We start from the raw sequence: 23,629 nt of genomic DNA on the forward strand, positions 1-23,629 counted from the left end.
CATCAGTGGCTTGATCTTAGTTTATCCTGGTTGCTGTTTGGGATAAGAGAGGAAGCAATTGTACCATGTCTAAATAAGAAATGTCTTGGACTGAGGTAGTAGGTGGTGCAGATGGGAAAGAAATAGATTTTTGAGATAGTATTGATGGGATTTCTAATCAGTTGGATTTCTAATGATTAGATTTAGGAATCAAGAAGGATTCCTCAATTTTGGACCTAAGCAACTGGAAACTAAAGGACTATGAAGTGTAGTGGAGATCTTTGAAGTGGAAAAGGTCGATGAGGATCAAACCATGGGAAAGAGGTTTTCTTGCTTAGTGTGAGGCATACCTCAACAGGACTGTGATGTGATGTCATCAGATTTACATTTTAGGTCATGACTGATAGCAGTGTCAGGGCCTCATGAGATAGATTCAGAAGGAGAAGTGAGAGAATCAGTGGAGAGACTGTCATAGTGACCTTTACATGGTGGTGCCAAGGGTTGGCTTGAGGTCGAGTGGGCATGGATTTTAAGGGGAAGTTTTGAGAGGTAGGAAAACTAATTGGGTATGTTGACAATATATCACATGGAGAGAATGTGTTCTAAATATTTGAATAAAAGCAGGGGAAGGGGAGGAAAAAGAATGACTTATTTAAGCTTCTGAGTTTGATTACTGGGCATTGATCAGAAAAATCCTGGTGGGATATTTATGGGAGAAGATGATAAGTTTTATTTTTTTACATGGTAAGATTGTGTGCCTTTCAGGCATCAGAGTTGCAAACAGCTGATAAGCAGCTGGACTAGGGGTCTGGGCCCCAGGACAGGATTTAAGATTTGAGAGACATCTGTGTATAGGTAATAGATGAAACCATATCAAGGATAAGATCTTCCAAAAGAGAAGAATGTAGGAGAAGAAGGCTGGAAATAGTACCTTCTGAAATACTAGGTACAGAGTCATTGGTGGGAAGGAATGGGTATGAAGGAGAAGGGACAGAGATATGCTTATCAGTAAGGTAAAAGGTACGTTAAGAAATTGTCATATCCTGGACTCAGGGAGGAAGCCGTGAGACACCATGTCAGTGCCACAGATATGTCAGGTAGAAAATTGCAAAGATCCTCATGACCATACTTAAAACCCATTTTAGTAGAAAGGACAAGAATGAGAGGTTAATATGAGTAATTGAAGGAGAGAGGAAGACTATTTAAAACAGGCTTAGTTACAATGAAATGAGAAAGAGAGAAGTATCAAGAGACATGTTTCAATGACTGGAATGTGCCTATTGCCGCCTAGTAATTTTTTTTTTTTTTTTTTTACAGTAGACAACGATGAACACTTTGAGCATGTAGACTACCCATGTAATTTAATGTTTAAGTGAAAAAAAAAGCTTAATTAATTTTGGGTGGAGGCACATTATGGACACATGCATTTATTACTTACACGTGGATTTGTGTATCTGTTAGAATGATATCAACTTCATTGGTGCTTAGTTTGGGGAACTAGATGAGAATGACTTTAAGTACCAGAAAGATGTTGACCTGTAAAGGTCCTTTAGTTAGTTACTCCTTTTCCTTTCTCCCATGTTTCTTGATTTTATGCTTGGAGTTTTATTTTGTTATCAAAATTTGGTCCTTTCTGTAAAGGAAAACATAACTCCTGCCTCATTTTGCTTTACGTGCATCTTTATATCATCTAATTATCTCATTGGACATACTATATGGTATGGAAGAATGAGTTCAGGAGGAGCTGTGTCTCTGTTTGCTTCATTCAGTCAATAAATAATCAACTGTCTTCATGTACCAGGCAGTGTGTAAAGACTGGAGATACAGATACAGATGTGGTTCATCCCCACACTCATGGAGCTCACATTCCAGTGTATATATCTTCTGCATATTAGCCACTGGGTAGTAGTTTTCTTATGTAGTGGTGTCTGGCAAGGTGCTTGGCATACATAGTAGGTACCCAAAAAATAAGTTAATGAATTCCTCTGTACTTACTTGTTCTGCTGTTTTGGTAACTTATACTTAAGGTTATATAGCCACGTCTCTTTACTTTTTTGGTATAAGAGGCATCTCAAAAATTTTTTTTTAAGTGGAAGTAATCTCTACATGCAGTGTGGGATTTGAACTCATAACCCCGAGATCAAAAGTCACATATTCTTCCAACTGAGCCAGCCAGGCACGCCCAGAATTGGTTGGTTTAATACACAAGTAATGTAAATCTTAAGAAGTAGTAACAGAGTTTAAAAAAAAAACTAACATCAACACTACTGATAGCCTTTCTTTTATGAATGATTACTGTTTGAGAATTTTTTGCAGCTTGGAATACATTTTGCCATAGGTCATCCATAAATGTTTGTTTAGTGTTCTCCATGTATTCAGGACTTAGTCTGGAAAAAGAGATAAGTAAGGTCAAATTCTGTCTGAATAGATGGACATTTTAACCACAAGATATAGAAAAATATAATAAGTATGAAAGTAGGTTATGGACAAGTGATAGGGGCATGAAGTGGGGGGATGATTAATTATGGTTGGATATTTGTTTTCCTTCTTAATAAAAATCTGTTCTATTAGTAATGCAGGAGAACTTGCAAATTTTACTAGGCAGAACTCAGGGCCCCAGGAGGGAGAGTAGAGATGATTTCTTTTAAATGCATAGGTTTTTTAAAAATTTGGTATTATTTGATATGGTTTTAATCATGATTCATTAGAGCAGTGATGACAACCTCTGTGGGAAAGAGTAGGAGTGTACCCAGTGTATTTATAGATGATTTATAAATTTGTTTTGGAGGGCTGGCGTGTGGGGGAGAAGGAGGGAGAGGGAGGTGAGGGGGTGGAGTGGGGAGAGGTTGATTGAGAAGCAGAGATTGTGTTGGGAGTTCTGTTAAATTTGTATTTAGAATTGACTGATGAGGGCCACATCTCTAAAATCAGGAAACTGGACTAAATTCAGGCTACTATTAAAGCTTATTAAGTGTAAACTATTATTTTTCCATGGAATCTGTGCTTTGTTTTATTTTGAATTTTTGCCATACTTGTGTAATGGTTTACACATACACAAATAAATACATGGCTAGACACTCTGGGAATTTTAATCAACTACTGACCCCTGATCTTCACCTCCCCCCAAAATGCATACCACCCACTAGTCATTCCTCCTTTACCCTGTTATATGTATTTTCCCCATAGCACTTAAGCCTTCCAACCATTATTCCTTGTCTATCTCCAATGGAATGTAAACTCTCCAAGGGAGACATCTTTGTTTTGTTTACCTTCTATAAAAAAGATGAACAAAATATCTTCTACAAGATACTTTTATTCACCTCCTATAGGAGGTCACTAAATTTTGTTGATGTTAGTCAGTAGTTGGGCCACTTGATATACTGGATAAGTGTATTATATTGACTGTCATTTTTGTACTCCGCGTGTGCCCTGTGCAGTGTGTGTCTATGTGGGGATGGTGGTGGTAGCTGTGGCTACATACACTTCCAGCCTGTCACACCTCACACAATTACATTGTGGACATAGGTAGTATGTGTAAAAATCTGGAAATGACACAAGACCTTATAAAGTTAAGTGCTATATTGTGCAGTAGGAATTGATCAAAGATCAATTGTTGAATTGAGTAGGAGAAGGCTTCATGGCTTAAATGGAACTTGAACTTAAAATGGAAGAGGCAAAGGTGAGGATGAAACTTCTAGAAAAGGAGCCCTCATGCTATTTCCTTTTTAAATTTTCTCTGAAATTACCCCATCCCTTGGGATTTTATTTTTTTAATATAAGATTTTATTTATTTATTTATTTATTTATTTATTTATTTATTTATTTATGAAGAGAGAATGTGTGTGAGCAGGGGGAGGGGCAGAGGGAGAGAGAGAATCTCAGGCAGATTCCACGCTGAGCGTTTGGCCCCTTGCAGGGCTTGATCTCATAACCCTGAGGTCATAATCTGAGCTAAAATCAAGAGTTGGAGGCTTAGCCCATGAAGCCACCCAGGCACCCCCAGGATTTATTTTTGAAGAGGAGACAGACTAAAAAAGTTACCGGCTTCTACCATGATCTGACATATACCACATAATGAAATTTAAATGTTATTTTGTAACATAACCATTGAGTACTATCTTTCCTCAAAGGAAAAAATATGTTGGATTTACTGTTATTACCTTAGGGATACTTGTTAAAAAGCCGTCAGGCAAAGGTGTGTTTTTGTGGTGGGTAGGAAAGAATCATTAGAAGACTTAGTATGGCTTTTAGTACCCACTTAAATTTTCTTATTAATTTCCCACCAGCTTCCCATTGCCTTTATGCTATGGAAATTATTGAATTTTAGTTAGGACAGAGAAAAGGACGGTACACTTGTCCTAAAATCTTTCACTTTCATACTGGTCATAGCATGTTACTGTGTTCCTGTTTTCTCTCCTAGGAAAATTGTCTATCATTTTGCATTAATGGCCAACAACCAACCTGCTCATTAATTTCTCTCTTGCGAGAGGCTTTTTCTAACACACTATATGTTATTTGTGGCATGGGCAATAAAATCAATAAATAAGACGTTAACAAAATCCAGTTATCTTTCCAGGTTTGTTGAACAAATCATTACTACACAGATACTCTGCCTTTGAAATAGGCTGTTTTTGCCACCACAGACCATCAAATCTTGCTGCATTTGATACTATAAGTAGCCAATTAATTAGGTACCTTTGTTGATAGTAGATTTTTGTCTTTCAAAAGTTCATTTACTAAATCTTCCCTTTTATAGCACTTGGAGGGGAATGTCAGTACTTCATAGATTTTTGAAGAAATAGGTTAGCTTGTTAGTTGTACTGGTTTATAAGTAGATTTATGTTGTAATAGACAATATCGTGTTACATTTTTGTTATTTTTACGTATTACTATCCTTTATCTAATGTTCTTTAGTGACTGTTGACCAAATTCATGGAGGCATGTGTGAAAAGATATAAATGAAGATTTCTGAAACTGTAATAAAAAGACCATCATAGGGCAGCCCCGGTGGCACAGCGGTTTGGCGCCGCCTGCGGTCTGGGGTGTGATCCTGGGGACCCAGGATCGAGTCCCACATCGGGCTCCCTGCATGGAAACTGCTTCTCCCTCTGCCTATGTCTCTGCCTCTCTCTCTCTGTGTCTATGAATAAATAAATAAAATCTTAAAAAAAAAAAGACCATTATAGGGCAGCCCGGGATCGAGTCCCACGTCAGGCTCCCTGCATGGAGACTGCTTCTCCCTCTGCTTATGTCTCTGCCTCTCTCTCTCTGTGTCTATGAATAAATAAATAAAATCTTAAAAAAAAAAAAGACCATCATAGGGCAGCCCGGGATTGAGTCCCACGTCGGGCTCCCTGCATGGAGTCTGCTTCTCCCTCTGCCTATGTCTCTGCCTCTCTCTCTCTGTGTCTATGAATAAATAAATAAAATCTTAAAAAAAAAGAAAGACCATCATAGGGCAGCCCCATCATGGCTAAGCGGTTTGGCGCTGTCTTTGGCCCAGGGCGTGATCCTGGAGTCCTGGGATCGAGTCCCGCATCGGCCTCCCTGTGTGGAGACTGCTTCTCCCTCTGCCTGTGTCTCTGCCTCTTCTCTCTCTCTCTCTCTCTCTCTCTCTCTCTACTTGTCTCTTATAAATAAATAAAGTCTTAAAAAAAAAAACATCGTAAAATGCCATGAACAAATACTTGCTCTGTATGAACAGTTTTCCTAAGTGGTTCTTAAATTGGTATAAAATTAATGATATGTTTTTAGAAACAGTCAAAATTATATGTATTTTCTTCTTTATTAATATTGAAAATACTTGATTATATTTAGAATTTACTGTCTTCATAGCAAGGGAAAAAAATCCCCAAATTATGACATGTTTCTTGTTCAAAACTTGTATTCCTTCTCATATTCAGTGTAAAATCAAACTCCTTAGTGTTCTACAAGGCCTTATGTAATCCAAAATCTTCTACCAGTCTCCAACTTGCTCACTCTCGTCTAGTTGCTCTGAATTTTATGTTTCTTGAAAACAATCTCATTTACACTTGGAGGCTTTTGGTGCTTACTCTTTCCATTACCTGTAATTCTTTTTTTTTTAAGATTCATTTATTTGGGGGAGAGAGCAAGGTGAAGGGGGCAGAAGAAGAGTCTTAGGCAGACTTTATGTTGAGCATGGAACCGCCATGGGGTTCAACATGGGGCCTGATGTGGGGCTTGATCTCACAGCCCTGAGATCATGACCTGAACCAGAACCAAGTGGAGGATGCTTAACTGACTGCTCCATCCAGGAGCCAGCCTCTCCTTGACCTGGAATTCTTACTAGGTCATGGATGACTTCTACATAATTTAGATCTTTGCATCAGTGACTCCTCTTCAGAGAGGCCTTCTCTAACTATCTAAAATTTCTTCATTCTATGCAGTCACTTCTTAGCCCCTTACTCTGCCTTCATTCCTTTAGTTTAAAGCTCCTTGACATGTTCTGTGTGTGTGTGTGTGTGTGTGTGTGTGTGTGTGTGTGTGTGTTATTCTTTCCTGAAATGCAACCTCCATATCCTAAGTGCCTAAGGTAGGACTTGGAATATAGCAGACATTCAGGGTTTGTTGAATAAATGGCTGAGCCTCCTTTATTTTATTTTATCCTTCCTAATCCCACAAGAAATTAGAAGTAGCTTAAAAAATACTTCCAGATGTAATAAAATAGAAAACATCAAGCATGCAAAGTATAGATAGAGTAGAAATGGTGGGAAATTTAATATGCAGGTCATGTAGAGTTTTACATATGGATCAGGAATTTGGCTGTGAGGTCTTAACTGCCAGAATGAAAAGAACACTTTTTCCATAAGGAGCAAACATTCTACTCCAGAGAAGCACAGCTTTTCCTTGCATTTCAACAACTGTCCTACAAGACATAAAAAGAATTTTGTATGGAAATGTTTAATATCCATCCTTAAAGGAGACTGGAGAGGTGATACCAGCATGAAGTTCAGGAAGAGCAGCTCTCTGGAAACAGACTGATAAGATACACACATCCATACTACCTCCCTCTCTGTCTCCCCACCCACTGATGTACACGTGGGCATCTCTGAGTAAGGTAGAGCTGTCTTAACGTGATTATCAATGTACAATTCTTTTCTACCAAAGTAGCAAGAGAGTTTACTCATTATTCCTAAGATGGATAGCTCATTCCAAACCAAGTTGAAAATCAGCCAGACAACATGCCTTTACTCAAGTGAGGCTTCCTAGATGCTCAAAGAAATAGCTGATAATAGTACTGTTTTGATCAGATCATTCTATGATAGTCTGTGGCCTTCTAAAGGAAGTTTTGACATCTAGAATTTTGGATTCAGAATTAATGAGGCCAATTATTGGTGAGTTTCATGATATTGTAACTCTGGAAATCTTAATGCACTGGTAGAAAATTAATTGCTTCTTAATAGAGATAATTCCCATCAGTTCAACCTGTTTACTTGATGTGTTTGAAGTTGAATGTATTCACAGTTAGTTTGATGTAAATTTTTTATTAGGATCATGTTATTTAATGCTTTCATTTATTAATGACTTGGCTAAATCCTTCAAATAATTACATGGTTTAAATAATTGAAGTATTTTGGGAAGAAATAGTGCAGAATGTGTTATAGTGTTGGCCAGTGAAAGCATACTAACTTAGAAATGACTGCACTGATTCCTAGAGACTCATTTAATGTTCCAATATAGTCTTTTCTTTTGGATTTACCACTCCTAGTCTGATATCTCAGACATTCTTTAGGTGTAGTGGAAAAAATATTAAGGAGATGAATGCCAATTATTATGCATCCTGTCAGTGGCTGGGCAAGAAATTCTTAAAGAGTTTTCTGTTTCAGTTTAATCGTTTGGTTTTTTTCCATTTAGAGTTAATAGTTTGGTTAGGTGTCTATTAGGGGAAAATCGGTTTGGCAATATGGTGCAAAGTTGTTTTTTTTTGTTTTTTGTTTTTGTTTTTTTGCAAACATCACTAATTGTCAGAGGAATTTGTTTTCATAGTGCTCTTCTTCTTCCTTGTCTGAGTTTCTTTGATTTTGTTTTCAGATTGTCTCCTTTCATTACCCTGTCTTACCTCTGCATGGCTGTCCTGCTTTTTACTTACAGGCTGTGTCTTGGTATCATAGTTGTCCCTGAATCTTGTCACAGAATTCTTATTACCTTTCTAATTTTTTCCTCCAACTTTATTTCATCTCTGCGTGTAATTACTAATTGTCTTTTTCTTAGGGTGACAAGTTTAGAGCCTACCTCCATCCCTTCAAGCTGGATAATTGCTTAACTTATTTTACTGCCAGCTTCATCATCTATAAGATGTAAGCAGTACCTCAAAAGGGTGAATGATATATAAAATACAGCTAGCATACTGTCTAGCACTTGGCATCTCTATTTACTGTTCCATATACTTCTCAAAAGTTTAGTGACCTTTTGATATGCCAGGTAAACCCATCTGTATTGCCACTTATTATGCACTGGATTATAGGACAGATTTCATAATCTCACGGATTAAGGAATAGGCTTTGTTGGAAAGGGGATGTTTTTGGGGAAAAGAAGTAAGGCCTGAGTTTCTGCTCTCCTTATTATTCCATAGAGAGGGATGCCAGGGTTTTAGCAGTCTGCTCAATAGAAAGCATAGATTTTTATTCTAGTGAAAGTTTGCTGTCCCCTATTATTCTCTCTTATTATAGAAGTGGTAGGTCAACCTTATCAGTGAGTGGTCACCCAAACTGCTTCAGAACCAGAAAGCATATTTAGGGGGTGCCTGCAATCATCTGAGAAATGCATTGGCCCAGCATGTGGAGACCTGGAGCCTGGGAAGTTGGATCTATTTTGCAAAGAGAAGAAGCCATGGTTCTGTCAGAAGCTGAGTGTGGTTGCAGCCTGTCATGTTAGGAGAAGGGGATGGTGAAGTGATTCCAGTTTATTGAGTAGGCATCCACAGTGAATCCTGACATCATTTTCAGATAGTTCTATTGATTTCATCATGCTCTGTTATTGCCCAGGGTCAGTGGATCCATTTTCTCAACAAATAAGTGTTAAATTGAATGTGAAATATTTTGTTGTTGTTTTTAAAATTTCTGTGCTATTAAATAGCACAAGTTGATGTCAAGATAGCTAACTGAAGAATTCATTTCAGAGTCTTTGGGTCAGTGTTGCTCCCAATGAAAATTGTCTTGATTTGCTCAGGCCCAGCTCAGCTTCACAAGTAATTACTGATTTGTTCAGGCGCAGTGTGGGCACTTTCTGTAGAAATTAAATGTAACACAAAGTCCATAGCCTCAGGGAGTTCAGTGTCTAAGAGAGGTAAAATAGAAGGGGAAGAATCTCTTAACAGTGGGAATATTAGAAATATCATTAGAGACATTACCAGAGCCTGAAGGTAGAAAGTGAGAAAAGTTTCCCAAAAGATAGGCAGCATCACATCTTAATCAACTTAATTTTGCCTTTTAGGGGAGAATTTCAAGCATATTGATAGCTCTTGTGTTTTCTAGTCTATGGGTGGGACAGTAGGAAGGAGAGTGATTTTTAAAAAAATGATGGTTAGCTAGGTAGCATACAGTTTAGAGACTAGCAAAGATTTCATTTTTTAGTATATGTACTGCCGAAGAGCACCAAAGATTTCATTTTAATTCTTTGGAAACTGTGGTTTACAGTAGTAGTATGTGGTAAGTTGTGATTCAGAATATTACATTTGTTGCTACAGCTTTCCTAACAAAATGGCAGGGATTCATTCTAAGATGGGAGAAAAATTAACGAGCAATCATCTGTCAACAGCTTCTAATGACTGTCAAAATTTGTTTTTAATGATTAAGTGCCAAGGAGGGCAGATGGAACTTGTATTAATCACTACATGCTCAGCCGCAATTGCCAGGAAATAAAAGGACAGCATAGAGTATTGAGGGACGAATACTTTTTTTCTATGGATGCTATACTTTTGAGATTTAAGAATATTAGAGGTTAAGTTTAGTAGTCCTCTCTGTGGTCTTCCTATGAAAGCAGAAAAGGACACTTTTAAAGTGCATTCCTTGAAGGATTCTTTTCCTTTTAAAGAAAACATTAAAAAAAAAAAAAAAAGAAAACATTTGCTGTCCATCAGTTCTTGATTTCAGTTTTATAGAGTCTCTTGAGTATTGTTTAGGAAAATTATGATTGTCGGAGGTGTTTCTAAGATACTGTTGCTGTATGTGGTGTCAAGGTAAGAGCACAAACTAGATTTCTGGGCCTAACTTTGCCATCACTAGAGCTGTGGTCTTGAAATCCTCTTATCCTGTGCAAGTACACATGGTGTTTGTTTCTGTGAGTGATCTTGGAGGGCCCTTTCATCTTCCACGTTCTGTACTTAATAATGCCAATATCTTTTATCAGCATTATATGGCTTTGCAGACCACCATTTCATAAATGTTCTATTTTTAAGAATATACAATTTTAAATAGACATCATCTGAGCACATTTTGATGAAACGTGGTACAGTAGGCTGGCTTTTGACTTTTCATTTGGTGTTTTTTGCTTAGCTAACATTTTTATACAATAAAAGGGAGATCTTGGAAATTTTACTGTACATAGAGTTGTGCACATGGCTTGGACTGGGCATGGTAGTAATGCTTGTGATTTCTCTTTTAGTTAAGATACATCCTATGCATATCTTGTGATTTATTACTGTTAAGAGTATAGAAAAATGCCAGACACTGGAACCATGTATAACGAGTAGCAGTGATTGCTTTGTCTTGGTGTGCTGGAAGGTCAGCATTAGTATCTCATCAGTGTTTTACAGTAATGTGTCAAAAATGTCTAATTTAACCAGGTACCAACCCCAATTTGAGTTTAGTATATATCTTCGTTCTCTTATTGTAGTTCTTTGTGAAGTGTTTAAATCATAGATTCTCTTTCTGTAATGTATAGATGCAAAAGTTTGTGTGTAATTTTTTAAATTGATGGTTTACTGAATAAGCAGTATTATATGGCCTATATTTGTGAGACTTTCATGATGAATGAATTTTCAGAAACTGCTTTAGATTACACTAATCAGACTGCCAAGTAATTTGTTAATATTGTAGGTGCTGGAGCCAACTATAAAATTCTCAGCTAAACTTATAACTAAATATTGTTGAATGTTATTTTGATGCTCTTTCATTTTGTTTAGACAAAGTCTCAATAAATTAGCTGCTGATACATTTTTGCTGAGTCTCTGCTATCTCTTGGAAGGAAGGTGATAGAGGTGAAAACCGCTCAAATGCTCCCTCGAGAAGTGTAGTTGTCATGCTGCCTTATAATAGTTGCATAGATGCTGCCCCAGGTCTTTTTACTTCATTCATTACTACTGTTCTGCCTCCTTAATACTGTTAACTGAATGGCCATGTGATACAAATTAGCTTTTGTTTTAATACTACTGTTTTTTTTTTTTTTTGTATGTAGCTTACTATATTTCTGAATTCTAGAAGAATTTCAAAAGTTGTGGGAGACAACAGGAATTTGATGTAGCCAATTTGGTTACAAGTTAGAAATGAAATCCATACTGTCATTTTTTGAAATCTAAAAAGAGAGGAAAAAAGTGTGTATCAGGCCCTCTTTCTCTAAATTGCTTCCAGCTGCCTGCTTCCTAATATAGAAATATTTATTAAAAGTGGCAGGTTAAAAATTGGATTCCTAAGGCAAAATATGACTGGTTCCATAATTTTGTTAAAGAACAGGAAGCATCTGAGATTTCATGTTTATGGTGGCATTTTTTCTTTTTTTTTTTTCCTTTAAAAATTTACTTGGTTTGTTTTTTTTTTTTGGAGGGGTATGGTGTGGAGCAAATAATACGTATTTCCTGACTAGCAAAACAAAATAGTAAACAGCTTGGACAATTTCAGTCAACTATAGAACATTTCCTAAGGTAGTGAATGAGAAGTAAGAAATTTTCTTTGTGTTCCAACAGGATAAATGCATTCAAAAGAGTAGAAGGGAGCATTTAAGACAGTGATGGCTCTGGCTAGCCATGAAACTCAGGGATGAGACCTGAAGTAAGGAAATAAGCAAAATAAAATACAGCTGGGTGGAGAAATGAAACTGAAATCTTCTAGACTAATTAGGAGGCAAGGAAGGATTTAAAGAATTATTAGACTGACATGCTGTAAAGAGGCTTTTTAAAATCGAGGAAAAATTTGTTAATTCTGACAAATTATTGAGGAAGGTGAATATGTTGAAGGAAAAAAACTGGTGTTTTAGGGTTTGGTGGGGGAACTTGTATCTGAAGAGTAAGAGAAGGAATTGAGGAAAATAGAAACCGTATTGGAGATATATCAGAAACTTATTTTTCTGAAAGCATTCAGTAGTTAAGGTGGCAAGCACACACTCTCAGAAGAGTTTATTAGGTTAAGAGCATCTTCTGGATGGTATCCCAGGTTAAGCCTGTGGATTCAGGAAATAGGAATCCAGAAGGAGGATTAAAAAAAAAATACAGGGTAGAGAATGGTTGCACCCTGTGATCCTCCATAGGCAGAAGGAGGGAAGTCCACACAAAGCTGAGATCACTACATATCTGTGTAGTTTTTGATCAGGTGGGGGGAAAAAAGCAATATTCAGTTGTCTGCTTTCCTGTTTAGATTGACCTGTTAAGATGATTTTTTAAAAGAATCATGAATATTTTGTAATAAATATTTTGTTACATTGCTTAAAATATTTAGTATTCATTAAACATTTTCATCACTTTATACATTAGAATTGCAGTTCACAGACTACAAAGAAAATAGTTCATGGCCTTATTGACTATACAGAATAGAGATTGACATTTACTTATGGTCTGCTTCTTACATAATCAGAAGGACTAATCTAGCTTTGAAATATGAAGAACTTTGAAAGGATATGTGGGCTCTCATCTGTATGATTTTGTTTGAAATAAACATGCATTATCTAAAATATAAAAAATTGGGGATCCCTGGGTGGCGCAGCGGTTTGGCGCCTGCCTTTGGCCCAGGGCGCGATCCTGGAGACCCGGGATCGAATCCCACGTCGGGCTCCGGGTGCATGGAGCCTGCTTCTCCCTCTGCCTGTGTCTCTGCCTCTCTCTCTCTCTCTGTGACTATCATAAATAAATAAAAATTAAAAAAAAAAATAAAAAAATAAAATATAAAAAATTGGAAGGATTTCTAGAATGGGTCTTTATACTGGCATGCATTTATTTATTTATTTATTTATTTATTTATTTAAATTTTTATTTATTTATGATAGTCACAGAGAGAGAGAGAGAGAGAGAGAGGCAGAGACACAGGCAGAGGGAGAAGCAGGCTCCATGCACCAGGAGCCCGACGTGGGATTCGATCCCGGGTCTCCAGGAACGCGCCCTGGGCCAAAGGCAGGCGCCAAACCGCTGCGCCACCCAGGGATCCCCTAGACTGGCTTTTAGATACAATTTATGAAGTATTGATATCAAGTAATGAGACAAGTATTACACACAAACAAATTCTATTAATAGCTGTGATTCTCATCAGAAAGGAAGTAGAATTAGGGCCTTTTAATTTGAAATTGCATATTCAGTTCCTAACATTTATATTTGGATGTGAAAACAATTATTTTAAAAACCAGTACAAATACTGTATCAGAAAGTAGAATCTGAAAAAAGTCTTTCTTAATGGGCCATGAACTGGATAGTTGAAAAATGAATTTTTTCTAAGAAATCCTTTTCTAAAGGTTTCAGTTTCTCAGAATAGCAATTTTCAAACATTCTTTCAAACTTGATAGAAACGTAAAAGGCACATATTGAGTCAGATTATGATGCTGTAACCTAAGACAGTTTGAACAAAAATCAACTAAGCATTGTAGAATATGAACAACAAAGTCAGGTGCCTTTTGATTTAAATTGTACACCCTTGAACAAATTGCTGAATTTATCTAAGCTTCCGTTTTCTAATTAAAATTATCAGAGGCCAGCTTTGAGTCATAGTTTTTATGAGCAAATGAAGTATTGCTTTTATTCCACTGGGAATTTGCTCACTAATTCTTCTTTCAAGAAATACTTACTGAATGTTTCCTGTGTGCCAAACTCTCTGTGATGCCCTGCGGATATGAATTTTAATACAAATTATCTTAATCCTCCTGGAGATTACAATCCATTAGGAAAAATAAATCAGGAACACAAGTGACGACTCTGCCTTACTGTAGTGGTGGCAAGAATGTATGCAAAGTCCATGAACAGGCCACCATTGGTGGTGGTTACTGGGACTTGGGTTGAGGGGCACTGGTTCTCCTCGTTCTCTCCAGGTCTTGCATTTATGATTTTATTTATGCATATTTCATGAATATGCATGCAAATTTATGCACAGTACCAAGGTTTGTTGTAGCTTGCCTTCTATTAAACTTTAAACAAGGAGATTGGTAAATGTGGACATTTTGAAAAAGAAAAATCCTGTGAGATTGATTAGACCATTTTATAAGATCATGTCTATTATTTATAATTTATAAGTGCCCCTGTTTCATGCCATTTTAGTTGATCTGCATTTAAAGTTCTCTTGTGTCCTTCCCATCCCTTTCACTACCCGCCTGGGTCCCCATGCTCCAGCCACTGTGTAATTCCAAGACTACTGCTTTGTCTTAAGTTTACATTTGTGGAGGAGTTCTGAAAAGAGAAATGATTTCTATAACAACATTTTTTAATTTTCATTTTTTATATATTTGAGAGTGAATGAGAGATAGAGATGTGTGTGTGTGAGAGAGAGAGAGAGAGAGAGATCACACATATGCACATAAGCAAGGGCAGGAGCATAGGATAGGGTGAGAGAGACAAATCCAACAGACTCTGTGCTGAGCAGAGAGTCCCCCTATGGGACTAGATCCCACAACCCTGAGATCAATACCTGAGCCAAAATCGAGAGTGTGATGCTCAACTGGCTGGGCCACCCAGACTCCCCCGTAACAACATTTTAGCAGGAGTCCAGTTGTATTCTAGGTGGCTCTTTATTTTTAATTGTAGTAAAATACATATAATGTCAAATGTACTACTACTTGAACTTTTTTAAATATAGTGTTGGTCAGTGTTAAGCACACTGCTGTAGTTGTACAACTGATCTTCAGACCTCTTCCCTCCTTGGAAAACTGAATCACTCCACCTCTTAATTTTAAGACAATAGTTGGTGCCAAGATTTCACAAATATACCTTTTCTACATACTGGTGGTGGTGTTTTATTTTTTTTCCCCTCCTAGCTTTATTGAGGGAATAATTGATAAATAAAATTGTAGTATTTAAGTATACAACATGATTTTGTTTGTATGGACAATGTGAAATGACTACCAAGATTGAGATAATTAATTACCTCACAGCTAATTTTTTTTTTTTTTGCGTGCGTAATGAGGTTGCTTAATATGTACTCTCAGTAGATTTCAAGTTTACAGTACAGTATTAACTATAGTCACCATGCTCTACATGATGTCCTCAATTTATTCATCCTATAACTGGAAGTTTGTACCCTTTGACCTACATCTCACAATTTCTCCCTCTTTCTAGCTCCTGCCAGCTAACCATTCTATGTTTCCATGAAATTAGCCCCCTCTTTTTCTCTTTAAATGTTCCACATATAAATGATACCAGACAATATCTGTTTCTGTCTGACTTCACTTAACATAATGCCCTCCACGTTTGTCCATATTGTCACCAAATGGCAGGATTCCATTCTTTCTCATGGCCCAATAATATGCCATCGTATTTGTATACCATGTTTTCTTAGTCAATTTATCCTTTGACAGATACTTGAGATTATTTTCGTGTCTTGGCTATTGTGAATAATGCTGCAATGAACATGGAAATGCAGATATCTTTTTTAGAAACTTATTTTGTTTCTTTCGGATGTATACCCAGGAGTGAGTGGTATTGTTGAGTCATATGGTAATTTCAATTTTTAATTTTTTGAAGAACTTCCAATCTATTCTCCACTGTGGCTATGCCAGTTAACATTCCCACCAACAGTGCATGAGAGTTCCCTCTTCTCCACTTCCTTGCCAGCACTTGTTACCTTTCATCCTTTTGATGATCAGTCTCCTAATAAGTGTAAGGTGCTGTGTCAGTGTGGTTTTGGTTTATTTCCCTGGTGATTAAAACTCCTGGAAGAAAACATAGGAGAAAAAGCTCCTTGATGTTAGTCTTGGCAGTGATCTTTTGGATAAGACATTGTAAGCTTACAGGCAGCAAAAGCTGAAGTAAACAAGGGGCATATATAAAGCTTCTGTACAGCAAAGGAAACAAAAAGGCAAGTTATGGAACGGGAGAAAATATTTGCAAACCGTATGTCAAATAAGGGCTTTCTGAGTTATATGTGTAGGGAACTCCAAAGCAAAAAACCCAAATAATCCAATTTAAAAAGGACAAAGGACCCGAATAGACTTTTCCAAAGAAGATATACAAATAAATGGACAACCAGGTGCACAAAAAGGTGCTTAACATCATTAATTATCGATGAAGTTTATTTCCTAAACGATTTTGTAAGTGGCTTTCAAATAAAATGTCAAATAGTACATCCTTAATTTATACTGTAAAATTACAACGTGTGAATTATTGTGTTCAATAACTAGGATGGTGAAAGAATGATACATAGCAGGTGTTTATTTTGTTTGCTTTTTAAATCATGAGTTCTATTAGGGTATAGTGATTTAGGCAATGGAAATTAAGTGCACTTGGACTCTTGAGCGACAATGCTTACAAATGCTATGAAATGCCTTTGTTTTTAATGTAAGGGCTTAGGTTATAATAAGTAATCTTTAAGGTTACTTATATATTAATCACCAGGCTTGATAGTTCTTTCTTTTGTTGGTTTACTTCACATCTATCTATCTATCTATCTATCTATCTATCTATCTATCTATCTATCTATCCATCCATCCATCCATCCATCCATCCATCCATCCATCCATCCGAGTTGAGAGCGTGTGCACTCTTGTGTGTATATGGTGGGTGGGGACGGAGAGGGAGAGGGAATCTCAAGCATTTTCTCTGCTGAGTGCAGAGCCATACAGGAGGCTCGGTCTCAGGACCCTGAGATCATGACCTGAGCCAAAACCAAGAGACAGGTTTCCATTTGAGCCAGCCAGGTCTCCATCACTCTTAGATATCATTTCTGTTATAAACTGTTAATTATTCCATGATGCATATAGGGAGCTACTTTAAGGAAACCTAAACAATCTGATTTCTTTAGAGAATCTTTTTTTTAAATTTTGACTTTGATCTCCTTTTGTTTTGTTTTTCCTTTTTTTGCAATTATATGTTTATTGTATTCTCTAGAAGTATAATACTAATGCTTATATTAAAGTAGGTGTTCTTTTTTTCATTGATTACATTTTGAATCTTCTTGTAGCTAGTGTTAAAATGAACATGTGGGTATTCTGTATGTTGGCAAATTGAGCACCAACAAAAATTAAATAAATAAATAAATAAATAAATAAATAAATAAATAAAATAACAACAACAACAAAAAAAAAAAATAAAATGAACACGTCCTGCTAGGAACCCTTGCTTTTTGGGACTGTTCTTGTTCTGTTATTTTCCAGGTTATTTGTGGCAACCTCCTACAGTTATCATAAGACCTTGAAAATAACTTGATGCTTTATCATATTTGTATTTTATGATATTTTTCTTTTAGCATTTTATTCTGAATTCTAGCATATATGTAGTGAAAGACATGCAAATGGAAATGAAAATTTCATTTTGATGTTTTACATCTTGTCAGGAAGTCTTTCCTTAAACTCTTTGGTGGCTGAAAGTTTCATTCTTTTTTTTTTTTTTTTCTTTTTTTTTTAAGATTTGTTTGTTTATTCATGAGACACAGAGAGAGAGGCAGAGACATAGGCAGAGGGAGAAGCAGGCTCCTTACAGGGAGCCCGATGGAGGACTTGATACCGGATCCCAGCTGATCACAACCTGGCAATCCCAGGTGCCCAACCACTGAGCCACCCAGGTGTCCCTGAAAATTTCATTCTTATACCAATAATACAAAGTCTTGTAATCAAAATATGACTCTTGCCTCACAATAAGATACTTGATATTTTTCATGATTTTAATGAACAGAAATTTAAAGTATTAATGAGCACTCCCCCTGCCCCCCTTATCCAAGAGCCAGTGTTGAAACTTTTAGGAAGAGTGAAATCTGCATTTTAAGAAGTTAAATTCATTTTTGAAGTCTTTTAGTTGGGTAAATATTGTTAAGTGTGGTACAAAAAAAAATCCAGGAAATCTTATTAATTTAAAAAACTGATTACACAAAGATGAAAAGCATATGTTCAGCAAAAAATGAAACAAAGGAAAACAAAATATTATCCTGTATGGCAAAAGTCTAAACAAATGATGCAGTGGGAGAAAATATTGATACAATTTTACTAAATGAAAATATTTCACAAAGTAAAAAGTAAAATGCCAGGAATTCATTAAAAATACTGGTAAAGAGTATACATGATGCATAGGAAAAAAATGCCTTTGAAGAGATGTTCTGCAGTGCTTAAAACAGTACAAATGCAAATTAAAACATCACTGAGATATTATTTTTTCACCTAACTGGCAAATATAAAGCCTAATAATCTATTTTTAAAAATAGATATGGAGAATCAATTACTCTCAAATTTTTGTTGGGAATATTAAATTTTGTGTAACTTCTCAGGAGTGTTATTTGGAAATAGGTTTTGAAATTTGAATGCACATAGTTTTTTACTTGAGTGCTTTAACTTGTAGAAACTTATCCTAGGTAAGTAGGTGCACATTTACATGAAAGTATGTATACAAGGCTATTGATCGCAGGGATAGGTCTTTTAGTATTTTGGTGTTTTTCATATATATATTTGAATGTGGGCAGAATATCTCTGGAAAGGATATAGAAAAAGCTATTAACACTTTTTTTGAGAGGTAAACATGTGGCTGAAGGAGACATGAATGGCAGCTTTTTAACATGAATATGACATGAATTCATAGAACATGAATATCCTTTACAAAATAAATAAAATAGCATGTATCACGTGCTACAGTTAATATTTTAAAGAATGACATTGAACCCAGCTAACTAAGCCTCTCTTGTAAACTGTATGCGAAATCCACCATCTGTGGACACCCCGAAGGTACCAGTAATGCCACCATGTTTGGCTATTTGCCACTCAGTTCAAACATTTTTCCCTCAAAAGGAAATTTTCCTTAACTTTCTCTCCTCAGCCTAGACTGAGCAGGGACCCTATTATGTAGAATTCATTCATCTTGTATATTTTTCCCATGCTGATGTGGAACTCGATCCCAGGACCCCGGGATCATGACCTGAGCCAAAGACAGATGCTCAGCCACTGAGCCACCTAGGCAACCCCTCTTTTTCCTTTTTTAAAAGATTTTATTATTCACTAGAGAGCAAGCACAAGCAGGGGGAGCAGCAGGCAGAGGGAGAGAGAAAAGCAGGCTCCCTACTGAGCAGGAGTACTATATGGGGCTCTATCCCAGGACCCTGAGATCCTGACCTGAGCCAAAGGCAAATGCTTAACCGACTGAGCCAGCCAAGTGCTCTTAATGTCTTCTTTCTACTGATAGAATTAGGCTCAGGAGGCTTGGGCGTCCACCTGTCTCTTTTCAGTGCTGGATCCCCAGTATGCACTATGATGTGTTGTGTATGACACTCTAGTGCATATTTGAATAATTGAATAATAATTCTCAAGTATCGGAGCAAAGCTACAGCCTGTCAATAAAATAAAATGAAATAAACATGTGTCTTCTCACCCGTGTTGTAATTTCTGTTTTTCCTTTCTGTGGCTTCCCTCAAACAAGCAAACTTAAAAAAAAAAAATTTTTTTTTTTGGAGGAGATCACAGCTCCCTTTTAGAATCCATGATAAACCATAAAGATACAAATAACCCCAAGTTTTGTGACATAATTTCAGTGGTTTCATGGGTTTCAATAAAGCTCTTGATGTGGACCTGCATCATCCCAAGTTCCACTTCCCAGGGTTGGTTTTCTGATGGACTTTTTTCTATTCTGACAGTTTTGGGTATTTTTGCTCTGTGACTTTTTCTCTTGTTCCTGGGACCAGGCTTCTATGTTTTATTATAAAAAATTTTTAACATAAAAGTTAAAGTGTACTTTTGGACACCAAAATATCCATCACTCATATTCTACAATTAACCTTTTACCATATGCCTTTTACCATTTAATTCTTCATCTATCCATTTATCACTCTTTTAAATTTAATGCATTTCAGAGTAAGTTGCCAACAGCATTACATTTTCTTCCATATACTTGAGCTTGCCTGGCATTCATTAAAGTTCAGTATTTGTTTACAGGACTCTCTCTCTTTTTTTTTTTTTTTTACAGGACTCTCTTGAGGTAGAAATTTATGTATGGTAAAATGTACCAATCTTAAGTATAATATTTGAATTTTGACAACTTAAACATCTATGTAACTCAAACTCCTGTCAAGGTATAGAGTATGACTATCACTCCCAGAAAGTTGCTCCTCAGCATTTTTTTGTTTTTATTTAAGTGGTGTAACTTGCTCCTGTTTGTTATTTTTACATTGTGATGATCATCTGAGTTTGCACTATTTAATCAGCATTCTCTCTCTGGTGACAGAATATTAGCCAACCCAGGATCTTCAAGAATTGACCTAACTCTAAAACCAAGAAGGTCAAGTAGGAGGAATCAGTGACACAGTTGCCAACCCTGGTGGCTATGTTGGTAGTGCTGTTTCATAATTGTCTGTGGGGAAGAGCAGGGGCTGGGGGTAGGAATAATGGCTGGGCAGAAGGAAGTGCAGGGGGTGTCTTATTAATGCCCTGTGTCACAAGGTGACCTACAGTTGGCAACTTAATCTCAGTTGACAAGCTTCCTATCACCCTGTTTTCTTTCAATTTAGAAGTTTTACCACCACACAACTTACTCAGTTACTCTTAGAAGTAAGGAAATGAAGATTGTATTATTTTCTAAAAGAGAATAATAGTAATATATCTCAGAGTAGAGTGGTGGGGAGAGAGTTATGAGGGGATGGACAGAGCAATTTAGGGTCCTGTGCAACTAGGACAGGCAACATTCATGCAGTCAGAGCTGGTGGTATTGGGGGATAGAGGAGATGGGATATCCCATGGGAAGAAAAAAACCTAAAACAATTGTATTTCTTCTCATAGAAATCTTGTGGGGGGCACACATAGCAATCGTATCATATTGATGTCTCTCTCTGATGTAATAAAAATTTGACATTTGAGAAGAAATGAATCTTTTCATAAGCATTTTATGGATTTAAAATCTTAGTATGTTTTTAAATTTGAAATGATTTGTGGTCTGAGAAATAAGCTTAACTAGATAGTATAGCTTGCATGCCTTAAGAACCAGAACTATAAAAGCAGTATTAGGAATACACATATAACAGAACTATTGGTGTCAAAGCAACTTTATTGTGCTTAAGTTATCATATCGCAGATACGCTAGCTGATTTTCATAGTAAGTATTATTATCTAAAAATATAACGTATTGATAGCTTGACACAAACCTCTGTTTTAGTAAGTGCATTGTTTTTTATTTCATTGTACTTATTTTTAAGCATTTTTGATACACTATCAGTATTATTTACCTTAAGTGAGTTATTCTTTGTATATATACTTATTAGCATAACATAACAATCGTAGCTAAAGTATATCTTCTCGAAGCTTATGGTAATTCTTGTTTCCTAAATCAGTTTTTCCTTCCTTACTTTTTCTTGGGTGGCTACTTGTAACACAGAGTTAAAAAACCAATCAATTAGGAAATTCAAAGTCCAGAATTTTGCAAATTAAACCTTTGTACAGTTAGCATGATCTTTTTAGGTAGTGTGAAATCAGTACATAACAGTGGTATTTGTGGTTTATCGACTACTACATTTTGTGTGTTTTACATTTATTAAATTCTCCAGAACAACCCTATGAGATATAGATATTTTTGAGGATACTCCATTTATAGGTAAAGCATAGTAACTAAACTTGCTCTTACATAGCTCACAAGTGGTTGAGCTTGAATTCAAATCCATTTTCTTAACTATTGTCCAAAGACGACTTCTGTCTACTCATCTGGTGGAGGCTGCCTTAGATTGGTTTACTAACCACCACCCATGGTAGTCCTGGATCTAATGTAAGGAGTATAATCAAATTCCCCTAGGTTGCCATCAGTGCAGGCTGTGGTCTGACCTGGACAGCTCCCCATTCAGATCGTTCATTCATCATTCACTTAGCATCAATAAGCAATGACTCTGTATTTTTAGTACCTTGCTTTGGTGGTTTTAGGACATTAGGTGGGTTCTGATCAGTGTATCCTGTTAAAAGTACTCTGATTCTATCTCACCTTTGGACACGTCTTAGTTATCAAAGGTATTTCCCAGTGTTCATATAATGAATTACTGTAATGGGAGGAGGAATGTTGAATTGCAAACAATGTATTGCAGTAATTTTGCTTTCCAAGTAAACATTTTCCTATTCTGAACATTTAAGTTTGTACTTGGAATGAAAGCTATAAAATGTGCTCAGTGTTATAGCTTCAAGGTAGCTTTATTTATCTTGAATGTCCATTTGTTACATTTTCATGTAGTTTCTGGTGCTTCAGCATTATCAGGATAGCATAGTTTTAGTAATAGAAGAAATTTTAAAGGTTACTTATGTCTAATATTTTTCTTATTTAGACGTAAGTCCCTTTAGCACTGGGGGTATCATTAGTTAAAACGTCTGATAACTTGGTCTCTGGACAGTATTTTCGATGCTTCTTATTAGCCAATGAGCAGTAAATACATTTAATTTTGGAAAGTGTATTGCAGACTTAAATAGCTGATATAAAGCAGCCATTTAATCATCTCTCTTTTTGTACTTTTTCATACAGAAAAAAGAACCTTCTAAATCCAGTGTCAAGAAAAAAGTGACAAAGGTTGCAGAAGCAAAAAAAGTAATGAAGAGAAATTTTAAAGTTAATAAGAAGATAACATTTACTGATGAAGGGGAGGTAAGATTCTTAAATGCTTCATTTCTGAGGTACCATTCAGGTATTGTAAAGAGTCTGACTCTCTTGCTGACTTACATTCATTAATGAGAAAAAAGAAAATGTTTCTTTAAAGCAGTTCTTTTCACTGTTGTCTTAGGCATTTTGTCAGCTGTACGTCTGTAGGTAGGAATGCCTCGCTGACAGTAAACTGCCATACTTTTGGGTGCTAATGATTACAGAGTTGGTTTTGAACTTTATAAATTCCATTTTTACAGATTAATCTTTCCCTTTAGGGTGTCTGTCAACACTATCTGTGGCAACAAATACAAGAATAGTAACACAATTACTTGCCACAGCTGCTTTTTCTGGACTCTAAAAAGTCTCTGCTTCACACACATCCTCAGTTTACATGCTGTGTCGGCATGTTTCTTACTGGCCAGCTCTGAGATGGCATTTCCTGCTTCACACAGGTGCTGGGCTCTCACTTCACCCTTACTTTGGTCTTGGTGTAAGTACATACCCGTAGAGTAGGAGAAGGTCACCACTTGCGGATGGCTCATGGAAACTCCCTCTCTTGAATCACAATGTCATCTTTGTTTTTAAACAAGAGAGAGGTCTGGAAAGTCAGGTGACTGATCTGAGGAGTGATGGTGGTTAGTGGTCATAGTGGGATTTGCAGAATAGCTGCTCTTGGTTTTCTCTCTCTTTACCCTATAGCCTTTCCTGTGC

The 23,629-nt window shown here is 36.5% G+C and overlaps 1 protein-coding gene across 3 annotated transcripts in view; it reads left to right on the plus strand.

Moving 5' to 3' along the window:
• The window catches only part of DDX10 (DEAD-box helicase 10), a 253,164-nt gene that overhangs the window by 117,002 nt on the left and 112,533 nt on the right, over positions 1–23,629 (plus strand). For all 3 annotated transcript variants that reach the window (XM_077893366.1, XM_077893365.1, XM_077893368.1), the window contains one exon: positions 22,802–22,921. In XM_077893366.1, the coding sequence (XP_077749492.1) occupies positions 22,802–22,921 (120 nt within the window). The remainder of the gene's footprint in view (positions 1–22,801; positions 22,922–23,629) is intronic.

This window comes from Canis aureus, chromosome 3 (assembly GCF_053574225.1).
Source record: "Canis aureus isolate CA01 chromosome 3, VMU_Caureus_v.1.0, whole genome shotgun sequence".
Classification (NCBI taxonomy): Eukaryota; Metazoa; Chordata; class Mammalia; order Carnivora; family Canidae; genus Canis; species Canis aureus.